This window comes from Trichechus manatus, unplaced genomic scaffold, assembly GCF_000243295.1.
Source record: "Trichechus manatus latirostris isolate Lorelei unplaced genomic scaffold, TriManLat1.0 scaffold00288, whole genome shotgun sequence".
Classification (NCBI taxonomy): domain Eukaryota; kingdom Metazoa; phylum Chordata; class Mammalia; order Sirenia; family Trichechidae; genus Trichechus; species Trichechus manatus.
This window is the reverse complement of record NW_004444224.1, coordinates 1683025-1698633: the sequence shown is the minus strand read 5'-3', so window position 1 is coordinate 1698633 and position 15609 is coordinate 1683025. Positions and strand designations below refer to the sequence as shown.

The 15609-nt window shown below is 46.4% G+C and overlaps 1 protein-coding gene across 1 annotated transcript in view; it reads left to right on the top strand.

The window, feature by feature from the left end:
- The first annotated feature begins 3618 nt into the window (after positions 1-3618).
- Positions 3619-15609, top strand: part of FCRL6 (Fc receptor like 6) — a 13466-nt gene continuing 1475 nt past the window's right edge. Inside the window, 12 exon segments of the mRNA XM_012559635.1 lie at positions 3619-3628; positions 3942-3996; positions 3998-4086; positions 4089-4214; positions 4728-4853; positions 4856-5002; positions 5123-5173; positions 5176-5291; positions 5293-5404; positions 5749-5867; positions 11067-11154; positions 11793-11864. Of these exon segments, the coding sequence (XP_012415089.1) occupies positions 3619-3628; positions 3942-3996; positions 3998-4086; positions 4089-4214; positions 4728-4853; positions 4856-5002; positions 5123-5173; positions 5176-5291; positions 5293-5404; positions 5749-5867; positions 11067-11154; positions 11793-11864 (1111 nt within the window).

Genomic DNA, 15609 nt, shown 5'->3' with positions numbered 1-15609 from the left:
TTTGAATTTAAACTTGTACAAGGTCACACAGAAGAGGTGGATTCAGGAATCCATTCCAGATCATCTGATTCCCAAGCCTGCATGTGTTCCATTACACCGAGTTCATAGGAAGGGATGTATTTAGATGGGGAGGTGGAGGGGAGAGATGGAGAAATGGTAAGAAAGAAACTCTTACAGTTCTGCACACACCTGACAGAGCTGACCCCGAGATGAGTAGACAATTAAGCTAAAAAGGCTCCATCTGTGTCCAAAATAGTGTAGACAGCAAGGATGACAGCACGTGATCGAACGTGACCAAGCACGTGCTCTGAGAGGGCTTTCACCTACCCTTCCTGTCTTAGTCTGCTAGTGCTGCCCTAACAAAAAAAACAAAAAAAAACACCACAAAGTGGTTGGCTTTAAAGAACAGAAATTTATTTTCTCACAGGTCAAGAAGCTAAAAGTCCAAATCGAGATCTCTGCCATGTCGATTGCTTCTATGGGCGTCTCTCTTAGTTTCTGGTGTCTGCCAGCTATCCTTGACAATCTTTTACTTGTAGACAGGTGTTCTCATGGTATCTTACTTCCCCCTGTGTGTTTCTGTGTATTCTGCTCTTTTCATAAGTTATTAGGTTTAAGACCCACCCTACGCTGGTGTGACCTCATTAACATAAAATAAAAACCCTATTTCCAAACACGGTCATATTCACAGCTACACGGGTTAGGACTTCCACATTTCTTTTTTGGGGGACACAATTCAACCCATAACATCTTCCAAGGCCATTCTTGCATTTCTCAGTGTCCTGCACAGCACTTAGAACAACATGTCCGCAATGAAGGACACCAGTCAACACATGAGGATTGGCTGAACTGACTGCACTCAGCCCTATAACCATTGATGGTATCACCCTTTGCCCTAAACTCCCCACTGCTTCATATTCCCCCTCAATTTAATGTCCACCATCCATTGGGCTATTCATACTTGTTCAGCCTCTTCTATCACCATTCTGTGAACTGGCCTCTCTTCCTGGGCCACCTGTTCTCTTCACAAATTCATGCATTTAAGAGTATTCATGTGATGTATACAAGGTACAAGTACAGTGTGAGATGCATCTGTCTTGTTTGTAGTTCTCTCATCATCCACATGGTCCATCCATGGCCCTCCTCTTTAATGATTACTCCTCCAGGGAAACCTCACCTCCTCAGTCTGATTACTTTCATGCTCTGTTCCCCAGAGCTCTGTGGACATATTGGACCACAGGAATTGGAACCTATCTTTGCCGTCTGAGTTCCTCCATAGGTGTGGGAGATATGACCCTCAGGCACATTAGAGCAAGAGTCTAGTCCTATGTCTTCCACTTTTTTGCCCCCCATTCCACAGGGATGGGCTCAAAGAAAGCATTCATGCATTCATTCAACAGATGCTTATTGAACACTGACTATGTTCCAAACACAAGTCCTAGGTTTAGGAAATATGGCAGTGAACAAGACAGCAGGGCCCTGCTCTTATGGAGCTTACATTATAGAAGACATTATAGAAGACAGGTGATAAGTAGGTGATTTAATGAATAAGATAATTTCAAAGAGTGATAAGTGCTGTGAACATAGCATAATGAGAAGTTGTGATAGTAACTGGGGAGAATTCTTTTGATTGGGACCACAGGGAAGGCCTGTCTGAAGAGGTGACATTTGAACTGTGATGGGGCAGAGAATTGCAGGCAGTGAGTCCACCTTAAATGTTAATTGGTTGGGTGATTGGATGGTTGGGTGGTTGGTTGATTGAACGGATATAAGCACCTATGGTTGAGGAGACAGGCCTCCCTGACAGAAAGTTCTTTCTGTAACATAACCTAATTCTATCACTTTGTTTTCTTTCAGTTCCCTGTGGTAAGAAATCTAGTGAGTCTTGTCCATGACCTTTCCTCTCCAAGTGTGTCTTTGGGCCACAACCTAATGGATGGCTGTCTTAGTTATCTAGTGCTGCTATAACAGAAATATCACAAGTGGATGGCTTTAACAAAGAGAAATTTATTCTCTCACAGCCTAGGAGGCTAGAAGTCCGAATTCAGGTGCCACCTCTAGGGGAAGCCTTTCTCTCTCTGTTGGTTCTGAGGGAAGGTCCTTGTCATCAATCTTCCTGTGGTCTAGCAGCTTCTCAGCTCAGGAACGCTGAGTTCAAAGGACGCACTCCACTCCCAGCATTGCTTTCTTGGTGGCGTGAGGTTCCCCTGTCTTTCTGCTCACGTCTTTCTTTTATATCTCAAAAGAGAATGACTTAAGACACAACCTAATCTTGTAGATTGAGTCCTGCCTCAGTAACATAACTGCCACTAATCACACCTCATTATCATAGAAGTAGGATTTACAGCACATAGGAAAATCACATCAGATGACAAAATGGTGGACAATCACACAATATTGGGAAGCATGGCCTCACCAAGTAGACACACATTTTGGGGGGACCCAATTCAATCCATAACAATAGGGACAGGACAGGGCCATTAGGTCTCCCAACGGCATCTACAGAGCAGCATCAAATTGGGCCCTTCCTCAGGAGTCTTGGTCAACACTCAGGAAGAGGAGAAACCTACGACTTCACCTGTCCAAGACTGAGGGTGACTTAAGTCCCCATAGGGTGGTTTTGGGCCCCCATTCTATTCCCTTAAGAGTAGCTTTCACCTTTGTCTTCTGTCTTAGGATAGCTCTGTATCCTCTGTATTCTCCCCTCTACAAGGCCCTGGACTTCATTCTTTACCTTTTATGTTCACAGAAACAGGCACCTTTGTCTGTAGACCTGTCTTCTTTTCTTCCTCCGCTATCCTTGCCCTCCAGCCAATCCTTTCCCACTTATCTCCATGGAGCTTCTGTCAAATAGGAAATAACTCTGATCTATGAATGATTGACCTCCAAGGGCATGCTCTGTGATGCCTGGGGGAGGAAGCTCAAACCAATACTTAACGCTGCTAAAAAAAGAGCAGATGTGGGAGTCTCAATGCTCAGTAACTCTGTCAATATCATTGCTTCTAGGGTGAGGGATTTGGGTCCTGGATCCAGAGAGATCAGGCAGAGGGTGGTTCTTTGTGCTCAAGGCAGGGATGTGCTGGTACTTGATTCAGGGCTGTATAAGATTGTTCATCATTGCTCTCAGGCCTTCAGTCCTGGCCCCTGAGGCTGTCTGGAACTGGTGGTGACTGGTTTGTCAAAGAGGTATGGCCTGAAGGACAGGCCTAGCCTGGGGCTACCCTGCAGATGGTGCTGGGTGCCGAGGAGTTTTTGTCTTATCCACCTTGGAGCAGAGAATGCATTTTAGGAGTGAAGACAGAGAGGAAATGACTGTAGTGGAAGGGGAAACTCCCTGCTAGGGGTGGAGAGGGATGCTGGGCCTGGGAGAGCCCTGACAAGGAAGGTCAGAGGGAACAAGCCCAGGCTGTGTACCTGCAATCCCTGGCTCCCCTCTGGCTGGTGAGGGTGCGACTATACTCAGAGAGAAATTGCATGGAGAACAACACTGAGGCAGCCAGGATATAAGAAGCCCTTCCAGGGAAGTGGGAATTGGGTCAGGAGGAACGAAGCAGGACAATGGATGGAATGAACCCAACTTGAGCCAAGCTTTGTAAGAATGATAGAGGAAAGTCGAATATGAAAGGACGCAAGGAGGATGTGGGGGAAGAGGACCGGAGAGAAGTACAAGGAGAGGAGAGGATGAATGGAGGATAGGAGTAAAGACAAGAAGAAGGAAAGAGCAAGGAGAGAAGAAAAAGGACACGAAGCAAAGGAAGTCAAGGCCCCATCTGGTCCCAGATGGCATGAAGGAAGGGAGCCACCAACCAGTGACAGCTGTGAAGGTGTTGTCCAGGAGCCTTCCATCCCCAGTGGGAGGACTTGGGCTGAGAGACAGAGGGAGAAGAGTGGACTGGTGGGACCTGCAGAACCAGGGTTGACCCCGTCTCTGTGACTTACAGTCTGGTTGCTACTCTGAGCTCAGCCAGACCCTGTATTTGAACGAGACATCCTGACTGCAGTGTCAGGGCCAGAACAACGCAGCACTGTCCCTGGTGAAGCTCTACAAAGACAAAGAATTCCTCCACTTCTGTAAGGACAATCAGCCCCCTCCATGGGGACAGCAACAGTGAAAAGCAATGGCCATTACAGCCACACTGGGCAAGTGATGTATATCCCACAGGTGGATGGAGAAACATCAGGGACTGCGATGGTTCATGTCCAAGATGAGCCACTAGCTGGGGGTAGGGGTGTAGGGTGCTGCTCAGGGATGGGTCTCTGAAAGTCCGCAGCACTCTAGGAAGGACCGCTCCCTGGCTACTCCTGGTGCTAGGCCAGTCCAGAGGCCCAGAGGTGTCCCATGATGCTGTCCAGTTGGGCCACCCCCCATCCCTCTATCCTGGGCACATCCAGAGCTAGGGGCAGGAGAGAGGATCCACTGGGGGGAGAACCCTGACCCAGCCCTGCCACTGAACCCCAAAGATACCACGGGTTGCTCCTTCCCCTCTCTGGATGAGATGACCTCTAAGGCCCCCGCTAGCTCCAACCCTCCAGGATCCAGACGGACTCAGGTTCAGGCTGTGGGGGAGTCATTTCAGAGCTGCTTGGTCAGGAAAAGAGAACAGTTCCTGGGGGATGACATGTCTCCTGTTGGCAGGGGGCTGTGGCCTGGGATGTGCTGCAGCGCAGTCCTCAGCATCCAGGGACTTTGTTGTCCCATGTCCCCTCCTCTGAGCCTGGGCCTGCATCTCCTCCTATGCTGAACACTGTCCCCATTCTTGCACCCTGTGAGAGAGGCCTGGTCACCCTGAGATTTCAAACAAAGTTGCACCCCCAGAGGTCAGCCTCCCAGCTCCTCTTCTCCTTCCACTATGATGCCAGGCCTTGCAGGGCAGGTGCCTCAACCCAGAACTCTGGATCCCAGGTGCCAAGCAGGGAGACTCTGGACTGTACTGGTACAAGGCGGCCACTGAGGGTAGCTGGGTCCAGAAACATAGCCCCCAGCTGGAGATCAGGGTACATGGTAAGTGGCGGAGGGAGGGGAGAATCCTGAGGGGTCTGGGCTTCAGGCAATGGGACCTCTGGGAGTGGGAGAGGGTCCTGGGCATCCAGCTGACCCTCCCCACCTATGTGTGCCACCCAGTGCCTATGTCTAGTCCCCTGCTCACCCTCCAATCTGGGGCCACTGGCCCTGCTGGGGGGATGTGGTGGAGCTCCTCTGTGAGGCCAAGAGGGGCCCGCCTCTCGTTCTATACTGGTTCCACCTCAACAGGGAGATTCTGGGGAACCATTCAGCCCCCCTAGGGCAGAGCTTCCTCCCTCCTCCTCCTGGTGATGTCAGAGCAGGACTCCAGAAACAACTCCTGTGAGGTGGTGAACAGTGTCTCCAGAGTGATGAGTGAGTCCAGGAAGCTCTCCCTGGACAGTATGTCTTGTTCCCGTAGCAGGTTCCGAGCCCTAGCAAGTGGTCAGGATCAGGTCTCACTTCTCTTTGTACCTCCCATTATGCCTGACACAGTGCTGGAACCAAAGTAGGCACTGTATTGACTGAGCCTTTGCTTGGTGCATCTGCCCACTGAAACCTGGGGGAAACACTGAAGTCCACAGAGAATGGGAGGACTATGGTCAGCCATGGTATCGCCCTTCCATGCTGGCATCCTGAGCCATCCTCGTCCTCATCTACATGGCCAGACAGTTCCCCCTTCTATGCTAGTCTGCAATGCATTTCTGAATTTCATCCTTAATGCTTATGGTCACCCCTCTCGCCAGGTTCTTGGGTCTTGTCCACCCCCACAAGCAGCACCTGGCTCATTCCTTGGCTGCCTCCAAGCTTTGGTGTGATGGTCATCACTGCTGCACTTTTGGGTTATTTCAGACCCTGGAGAAAAGTGGGTCTGTAACTCCTGTTGGTTTTTTTGGTTGCTGAATCCCTATCCAGTCACTGTTCAGCCTTTGGGAGGCCAGAGCTTACGAAGACCAGCCACTCCCTTCTCCTGAGTGTTGGTTGGAAGGAGGGACCTCTCTTCACACCTCACACAGAAAGGCACATGGAAGGACACTTACAGCTTCCAAAACATACAGACACCATCACACACACACACACACAGACACACTGTCCCACTTGATCATAGTCACCCAAAGATGCACACAAACACATGCTACACACACAGGCGTGAAGACAGATGCAAACCGAGAAATTCTTCTGACCAAACGTGACGTGTATCAGTGTCCTTCACATTTGAACGACAGCTTGTGCCTATGAATATGACTGTGAAAAAAGCCCAAGGCCTCCAACAGTCCCTTCCATTAAACTCAGCAGAACTCTGGTCTGCTTTGTAAGAAAGAAGGAATGAGGGCTACAGGGTTTACGTGCACACAAATTCACACACGCTCATATTGTACAAAGTTGTGCCCTAGGTGAGTGCTCAATAGATGTTAACTGTCAGAAAGGAAACAGGGTGGAAAGAACCAAGCAATGGCCTGGGAGTCAGACAATTTCACTTTGAAGTCCCAACTCTGCTATTTACTGGTTCTGTGACCTTGGGCAAGTTCACTCCAAGACTCACTAAATTATCTCCTTCTGTGGTCGTTGCAGGAGTTTAAGTTAATGAGATAGCATGTACCTAGGATGCGATATGTTGCCTTGGCATGTAGTGGGTGAGCAGTAAACTCTCATTCTAATCTAAGCAGATCACCCCTGCGGGGCCTCCAGGCTGCCCTTCCTCCTGCTGTCCATTCTCCAACTCCTCTTATCAGAGCCATGGAAAATGAAGAGTTTGGTGAAGATCCAGATGTAGAAGGTTCTACAGTGACAAGCAGCTGAAAACAGTCAGATAGATGACATTTGTAGATTATTTATTGATTTTGATTTCCAGATTCTCTTCTTCTTTCTGTCTTGTTAATGATAATTAAGCATTAATGTGTGAATATATGACCAAAAACTTGATTCTAGACTTAAGTCTAATATCACTAGTATACCCATAGTAGGACTACAAGGTAATGAGCCTAAACCAAGCAAAAACCAAACCAGTTGCTGTCAAGTTGATTCCCTATAAGATGGAGTAGAACTGCCCCCGTAAGGTTTTCAAGAAGCGGCTGGTGGATTCTAACTGCAGACCTTTCAGTTAGCAGCCAAGCTCTTAACCACTGTACCACCAGGGCTCCTAGTTTGTTTGTTTTTTAACAGACCAGTATTTGTATTTCCAAATGAATGTTGGCTTTCAAAGCAATCACCTTGGGTGGCTTATTCCAACTCTAACCCTCACTTGCCTCAGGCCACGTTTAAGGGATTGGGAATCAGTACCAAAGCTGCTTGATGCCAGTTTTGTTCCTAGAGTTTCAAATCAACCAACCTCCACCCTACTTCCTCTCCAGGAGCAACATTCTTATTTCCTACTTGTCTAGGAAAAAAGTGATTGCTGTCTTAGGCCTCCAGAGTTAGATTTACTTATTCAAGTTTGCAGCTCCCTCTGTTGAAGAATTTGTAGATGAGTATCTCAGGAGCTGAGCCAGGCTACTCACTGAGGAAGACCACCCAGGCGTGCATTCAAAGCATCCCTCTCTGATCATCAGCCGAGCTGCCTGGAAGGGTGTCTCCCAGCCCTAGATCAAGTCCCCTGCCTCACCAGTCCCCCTAGTCAGGGCTTGGACCAGCCTCCTACTTCCTCTGTCTTTTTTAATTCAGCAGTCTTAGTCCATCCAACTCCCATCCCGCTTCCCTATAGGCTTGAGTCTGGGTTCCATGCAGGTTAGACATGCTTTAATGTATATTCATATGGTAGGAGAATGATGGGGGCAGGCCCAGAGCTAGATGGGGAGACAGCTGGAGTAGGGAACTATCTTAGTTCCTTAGTGCTGCTATACCAGAAATACCACAAGTGAGTGACTTTAACAGAAATTTATTTTCTCACAGTTTAGGAGGCTAGAAGTCCGAATTCAGGGCACCAGCTCAAGGGGAAGGCTTTCTGTCTATCCACTCTGGGGGAAAACCTTTGTCTCAGCTTCTATAGTGTTCTTCTTAGTCAGGACTTGTCTTAGTCATCTAATGCTGCTATAACGGAAATACCACAAGTGGATGGATTTAACAAAGAGAAGTTTATTCTCTCACAGTCCAGTAGGCTATAAGTCCAAATTCAGGGTGTCATCTCCAAGGGAATGCTTTCTCTGTCGGCTCTGGAGGAAGGTTCATGTCATCAATCTTCCCTTGGTCTAGGAGCTTCTCTGCACAGGAACCTCAGGTCCAAAGGACGCACTCTGCTCCTGGCATTGCTTTCTAGGTGGTATGAGGTTCCCAACTCTCTGCTTGCTTCTCTTTCCTTTTATCTCTTGTAAGATAAAAAGTGGTTCAAGCCACACCCCAGGGAAACTCCTTTTACACTGGATCAGGGATGTGACCTTAGTAAGGGTGTTACAATCCCACCCTAATCCTCTTTAACATAAAATTACAATCACGAAATGGAGGACAGCCACACAGTACTAGGAATCATGGCCCAGCCAAATTGATACACATTTTATGGGGGACATAATTCAATCCATGACAGGGCTTCAAACTGGTTCATTCTGATTCGAACCCCTGCTGAGAATTTGCATTTCTAACAAGTTCCCAAGTGATGCTAATGCTGCTGGTTAGGGACCAGTTCTGAGAACCACTGGTAGAGCAGTGGTTCTCAAAATTTATCATGCATAAGAATCACCAGGGGATCTTGTCAAACTACAGATTCTGATTTAGTATATCTGTAGTGTAAATGAAAATTCTCAGCAGGAGTTCAAACTGGAATGAACTGCTTCAAAGCCCTGTTGTCTGTGTTCCTCGATTCCCTGGTGAGCTCCACATGGCATCTATCTTTCTCCCATTTGTGCTTGTTTCTCTGTGCCTAATCTGCTCTTTTTATATCTCGAAAATGATTAGGTTTAAGACATACCCTACACTGATATGGCCTCATTAACATAACAAAGCAAAGCCTATTCCAAAATGAGGTTCCATCCACAGGTACAGGGGTGAGCATTCCAACACATATTTTGCAGGGACACAGTTCAATCCATGACAGGAACCATGAGCTAGATCTGTGAGTTCTACCATCCTTGCATCTGTAACAAAGCCTCATTTGAATGGCCCAGCCTAGTCTATTAACACAGGTGTTTCTGCCTATTCACATCTGGGTCAGAGCATTAAAGGCAGAGTACAGCCTCCTCCCTCCCCAGACCCAAATAAGCAAGGTGAGGAGTAGTCCCTGGTGAGAGACTTCGAAGAGGAAGCTGCCTCTCACAAGGAACAAAAGAGCTTCCCTCTCCATGTGGAGACTCTACTCCCGCCACTGCCAACCTTGGAGCAACAGGGCTGATTTTATTAAGAGACCTGTCTTTCATGCAGATAGGACTCTTGATGGCGATCCTAATATCTCAGAATTTCAGGGGCACAAAACCCTCTTTAGAATGTCTCTTGGAAAACCACCTTCAGTCTCAATCCCTTAGCTACACAAGAAAAACAGCTCAACAGCTTTGTTCTCCATACCCAGGTCTGAAGGGATCTTAACCATTTCCAGGCAGCACATCCATTCCTCAGCAAATGAAAAATAGGCCACCACCAAAGATATTCAATAGACTGTAGTTCTAAAAGGAGCCCCTGATGGTGCAGTGGTTAAAGCACTTGGCTCCCACTCCGTGGAAGAAAGATGTGGCAGTCTGCTTCTGTGAAGATTACAGCTTTGGAAACCCAATGAGGCAGTTCTACTCTGTCCTATAGCGTCACTGTGAGTCAGAATCGACTCGACAGCAATGGTTTTGGTACTTCTGAAGGCATTTTTCAGAACACTTTGTCCAAGGATGGTGTCACTGGAAAATGGATTGGTCATGCAAGGGGTCTACTTCAAAGAGGACAGCCTTCACCTAGACGTACAAGTTCCGGCTTGTTTGTTTAAAAGTGTTCGTTGTACTGCCTTGTCACACCTCCTATAAAACAGGGTTCCCTCAAATTCAGGGAGCTCTTCATTGAATGGAGACAAGAACACACAGCCCTTATATGTGAGCTCTAGGGAATATTTAATAACCAGGGGCCTGTCTGAGTCTCCATAAAAGCCCACAGGTTTTACAGGAGAAGACACTTCCACAGATCTTACCTGGTGATTCTGATGCATCCTTGCTGTTAGAGCTAATGACTATTTCTTGGGCCTCCGACATGAACCAGGTGTTCTAAAATCCACCCATGACTCAACTCCTATCCCAGGAGCAAATTTTTCAAGTTCTGGAAGCACCTGCTGTCACAAAGGCAGTGTGCTATTGGAGAAAAAGCATACAAAACTGGATTAAAATTCTGTCTCCAACACTTACTATGAGACCTTGGGGAAGTCACCTGTCTGAGCTTCAGGTACCTCATCTATAAAATGGAGATAATAGTATCAACCTTTGCAAGACTGTAGTGAAGAATATCGTTGTTGTTGTTGTTGTCACCAAATCGATTCTGACTCATAGCAACCCTATAGGACAGAGTAGAACTGCCCCATAGAGTTTCCTAGGCTGTAATCTTTACAGGAGCAGATCATCAGGTCTTTTCTTCCATGGAGTTGCTGGTTGGTTCAAACCGCTAACCTTTCAGTTAGCAACCAAGTGCTTAACCATTGTGCAACCCCAAAGAATTGGGAGGGAGGCTCTTTTGAGATCCAACTATGTGCCAGTCACTATGTTAGGTGCTTTGACGTGAAGTAGACATTACATTTCAATTCCCTGGCCCAGTCTCTGGCACATGGTGTATGGTCAAAGATCCTTAGCTTTTCCTCCTTCTACAAAGCAGTCTGCCTGGTGGTCTGGACCCTTTCCATTCAAAGGTGTGACCCATCCTTTCTGACCCTGCTTCCTCCCGTCTGTGATTTCCCATGGAGCTGTCTTACCCTCTAGAGTATTTTTCAAAAGAAACATGTCATAGAAATTAACCACATCCAGACCTGTGAATTAACCCTCATAAACAAAGCAGGGCCCAGACCTCCAGCAGCCTCCACTGGCATTCTTTCTCACAGCCTCTCTGTCCTCACTGTCCTGGCTGCTCTTGGAGGGATGCTCACTGACTTTCACCATTGTATCTCCTTCCACTCCAGAATCCATCCCCAGCTCCAGGTGTAGAGCAGTGCCCACAGTATACCGATGGTAAGGACTTCCCCGCAGGACCATGGTCTGACCACGAAGGTAGAGAGAGGCCTAGAGAGAGGAGGAAAAGGAAGGAAGACTTCCTGAGTCCTGAGTCCTAAGAGTCAGAGTCATCCGGGGAAAGGAAATGGGTGGCTTCTGGAGAGAGTTTGAAGAACAACTGCTGTGGAGTTGGAGGTGGGAGAGGGAGACAGTAAGGGAGCCAAAGGAGAGGGCAGGCAGGTTTTAGACCAAGGATTAGCAAACTATGACCCATGGGCCAAACTTGGCCCACTGCCTTATTTTGTAAATAAAGTTTTATTGGAACATAGCCACGCTCATTTGTGTACATATTGCTATGGCTGCTTTCACACTACAACTGCGGAGTTGAGTAGTTGTGTCAGAGAGTGTATGGCCCACAAGCCTAAAATATTTTCTATGTGGCCCTTCACAAAAAAAGTTTGCCAGCCTCTGGTTTAAACAGTGTAGGGGTTGGGAAGCTGCTAGAATCTGCTGAGGAGGCCAGGAACCTCCAGACAAAGTGGATACCCCTACATTGATGACCAACTCCCACCTCCTGTTATACCATGACATGGGAGCCCCTGATTGACTGGCTTCCCTCCTTAAGTGTGCTTAGAAGGTCTGAAATCTTGAGGTGGGAGAGTCAGGTGGGTACTATTTAACCCCATTCCTTCTAGTGTATCACCAGAGTGAGAAAGACAAAGGTGCTATCTACTCTGTAGTGCATACAATCCCAAAAAGGAGTAAAAGTGAGTGCTCTCCAGCCAAACTGATATCTTTGCTAATGTCAAGGGGAATTTCTGGGCCTAGGTTAGGGTACCACCACCCCACCACCACCATTACCACCACCACTACCACAACCATCATTACTACCACCACAGTCCCCACTACCATCAATACCACTATGACAACTACCACACTGCCACCACCACGACCATCATTAGCATTACCACTATCTCCTCCTTCATTATCGCTATCACCACCATTACCACCATGACCTCCTCCTTCACTACTATCATCACCACAAACATCACAATGACCACATAATCACCATCCTCAGCAACATCCTCATCACCACCATTACCGTATAACTATTGTTGTTGTTAGGTGCCCTCAAGTCAGTTCCGACTCATAGTGACCCTGTGTACAACAGAACGAAACACTGCCCGCTCCTGTGCCATCTTCACAATCCTTGTTTATGCCTGAACCCATTGTTGCAGTCACTGTGTCAATCCATCTCATTGAAGATCTTCCTGGTTTTTGCTGACCCGTTACTTTACCAAGCATGATGTCCTTCTCCAGGGAATGGTCCCTCCTGCTAACACATTCAAAGAATGTGAGACACAGTCTTGCCATCCTTGCTTCTAAGGAGGATTCTGGCTGTACTTCTTCCATGACAGATTTGTTTGTTCTTCTGGCAGTCCATGTTATATTCAATATTCTTCACCCACACCATAATTCAAAGGCATCAGTTCTTCTTTGGTCTTCCTTATTCATTGTCCAGATTTCATATGCATATGACGCGATTGAAAATACCATGGCTTAGGTCAGGCGCACCTTAGTCCTCAAAGTGACATCTTTGCTTTTCAACACTTTAAAGAGGTCTTTTGCAGCAGATTTGCCCAGTGCAATGTGTCACTTGATTTCTTGACTGCTGCTTCCGTGGGTGTTGATTGTGGATCCAAGTAAAATGAAATCCTTGACAACTTCAATATTTTCTCTGTTTATCATGATGTTACTTATTGGTCCAGTTGTGAGGATTTGTGTTTTCTTTATGGTGAGGTGTAACCCATATTGAAGGCTGTAGTCTTTGATCTTCATCAGTAAGTGCTTCAAGTCCTCTTCACTTTCAGCAAGTAAGGTTGTGTCATTTGCACATTGCAGGTTGTTAATGAGTCTTCCTCCAATCCTGATGCCCCGTTCTTCTTCATATAGTCCACCTTCTTGGGTTATTTGTTCAGCATACGGATTGAATAAGTATGGTGAAATGATACAGCCCTGACACACACCTTTCCTGACTTTAAACCAGGCAGCATCCCCTTGTTCTGTTCAAATGACTGCCTCTTGATCTGGGTAGATTCCTCATGAGCACAACTAAGTGTTCTGGAATTCACGTTTTTTGCAATGCTATCCATAATTTTTTATGATCCGCACAGTTGAATACCTTTGCATAGTCAATAAAACACAGGTAAACATCTTTCTGGTATTCTCTGTTTTCAGCCAAGATCCATATGACATTAGCAATGATATCCCTTGTTCCATGTCCTCTTCTGAATCTGGCTTCAATTTCTAGCAGTTCCTTCTGGATGTACTGCTGCAACCACTTTTGAATTATCTTCAGCAAAATTTTACTTGTGTGTGATATTAATGATATTGTTAGATAACTTCTGCATTTGGTTGGATCACCTTTCTTTGGAATGGGCACAAATATGGATCTCTTCCAGTCAGCTGGCCAGGTAGCTGTCTTCCAAATTTCTAGTCATAGACGAGTGAGCACCTCCAGTGCTGCATCCCCTTGTTGAAACATCTCAACTGGTATTCCGTCAATTCCTGGGGCCTTGTTTTTCGCCAGTGCCTTCAGCACAGCTTGGACTTCTTCCTTTAGTACCATTGGTTCTTGATCATATGCTACCTCCTGCAAAGGTTGAACATCAACCAATTCTTTTTGGTATAGTGACTGTGTATTCCTTTCATCGTCTTTTGATGCCTCCTGCATTGTTTAAATCTTCCCCGTAGAATCTTTCAATATTGCAGCTCAAGGCTTGAATTTTCCTTCAGTTCATTCAGCTTGAGAAATGCCAAGCATGTTCTTCCCTTTTGGTTTTCTAACTCCAGGTCTTTGCACATGTCATTGTAATACCTTACTTTGTCTTCTTAATTCACCCTTTGAAATCTTCTCTTCATCTCTTTTACTTCACCATTTCTTCCATTCACTTTAGCTACTCTACATTCAAGAGCATGTTTCAGAGTCTCTTCTGACATCCATTTTGGTCTTTTCTTTCTTGTCTTTTTAATGACCTTTTACTTTCTTCATGTATGATGTCCCTGATGTCATTCCACAACTCGTCTGGTCTTCAGTCATTAATATTCAGTGAATCAAATCTGTTCTTGAGATGGTCCCTAAATTCAGGTGAGATATACTCAAGGTTGTATTTGGGTTCTTGTGGGCTTGTTCTATAAGTACGAAATCAGAGTGGCAGCTCTAGGGGAAGGCTTTCTGTTTGTGTCGGCTCTGGAGGAAGGTCCTTGTCTCCTTTTAACATCCATGAGCCTGGCATTCCTTGGAGATCTCCATCTGTCTTGGTATCAATCTTCCCCTGGGTCTAGGAGGTTCTTAGCACAAGGACCCTGGTTCCAAAGGGTGTGCTCCACTCCTGGCTCTTCTTTCCTGGTGGTAATAGATCCCCCTCCTCTGCTCGCTTCTCTCTGGTTTTGTCTCTTGTAAGGAAGTGAAGGGTGGTGACTCAAGATACATCCCACCCTGATCCTACCTCATTAACAGAACAAACATAATTAATTCTTGTTAACACCTAATCCTGCCTGATTAACATAACAGACAGCTCACTCCCAAATAGGACCATAACCACAGGCATAGAGGCTAGGATTTGCAACACATCACAAAATGGAGGATAATCAGATCACAAAATGGAGGACATCCATACAATACTGGGAATCATGGCCTAGGCAAGTTGACACATATTTTGCAGGGACACAATTCAATACATGACAGGAACTAAGGGGAGGGAACAGCCAGAGGGCCTCTTGGACTCAGAGCAGTCCCCCGAGGACCTGATTGGTTCTGCCAAAAGCATTGCCAGGGCAGATAGGAACACACACATGGATAAGGCTCCTTCCCAAGAAGAGTTCTAATGAAGACTTAAACATAAGAAAGAAAATCAGGAACCAACCTCAGAATGTATGGTTTTCATTGGCAAAAGAAGGAAATATGGTCGTTTTAATCCTACCAGGGCAAGGAAGGTGAAGACATGATTTTGGGGGGGCATCTGCCCCTAACTCATTCCTACTCTAAGCAGGCTTTCCTATGTGTGGTTGAGGAGATTTGAAGACCAAAGTAAGGAAAGGCCATCATCTTCCAAGATGCCTAGGCAAGTGGATGCTGGATCCTTTTCCATTTAGAGAATGCTTCACATTTTGCAAAGATTCAATATTTGCCTGTGGTTCCACTTTTTATGGAGGTAACTGTAGGGAGTTATTAGCTTCTCTGAGCCTTGTTTTTTCATCCCTATATGAGAAGAAATCACTAATTCCTACTTTGCAGGATTGATGTGAGATTAGATATAATGTATGTAGTCCTCATACCTAAAAGGTTGCCTGGCATATAAACAAACAAACAAACAAAAAAACTCATTACCGTTGGGTTGATTCCAACTCATAGCAACCCTATAGGACAGGGTAGAACTGCCCCATAGGGTTCCAAGGAGTGGCTGGTGGATTCGAACTGCTGACCTTTTGGTTAGCAGCTGTCATGGATTG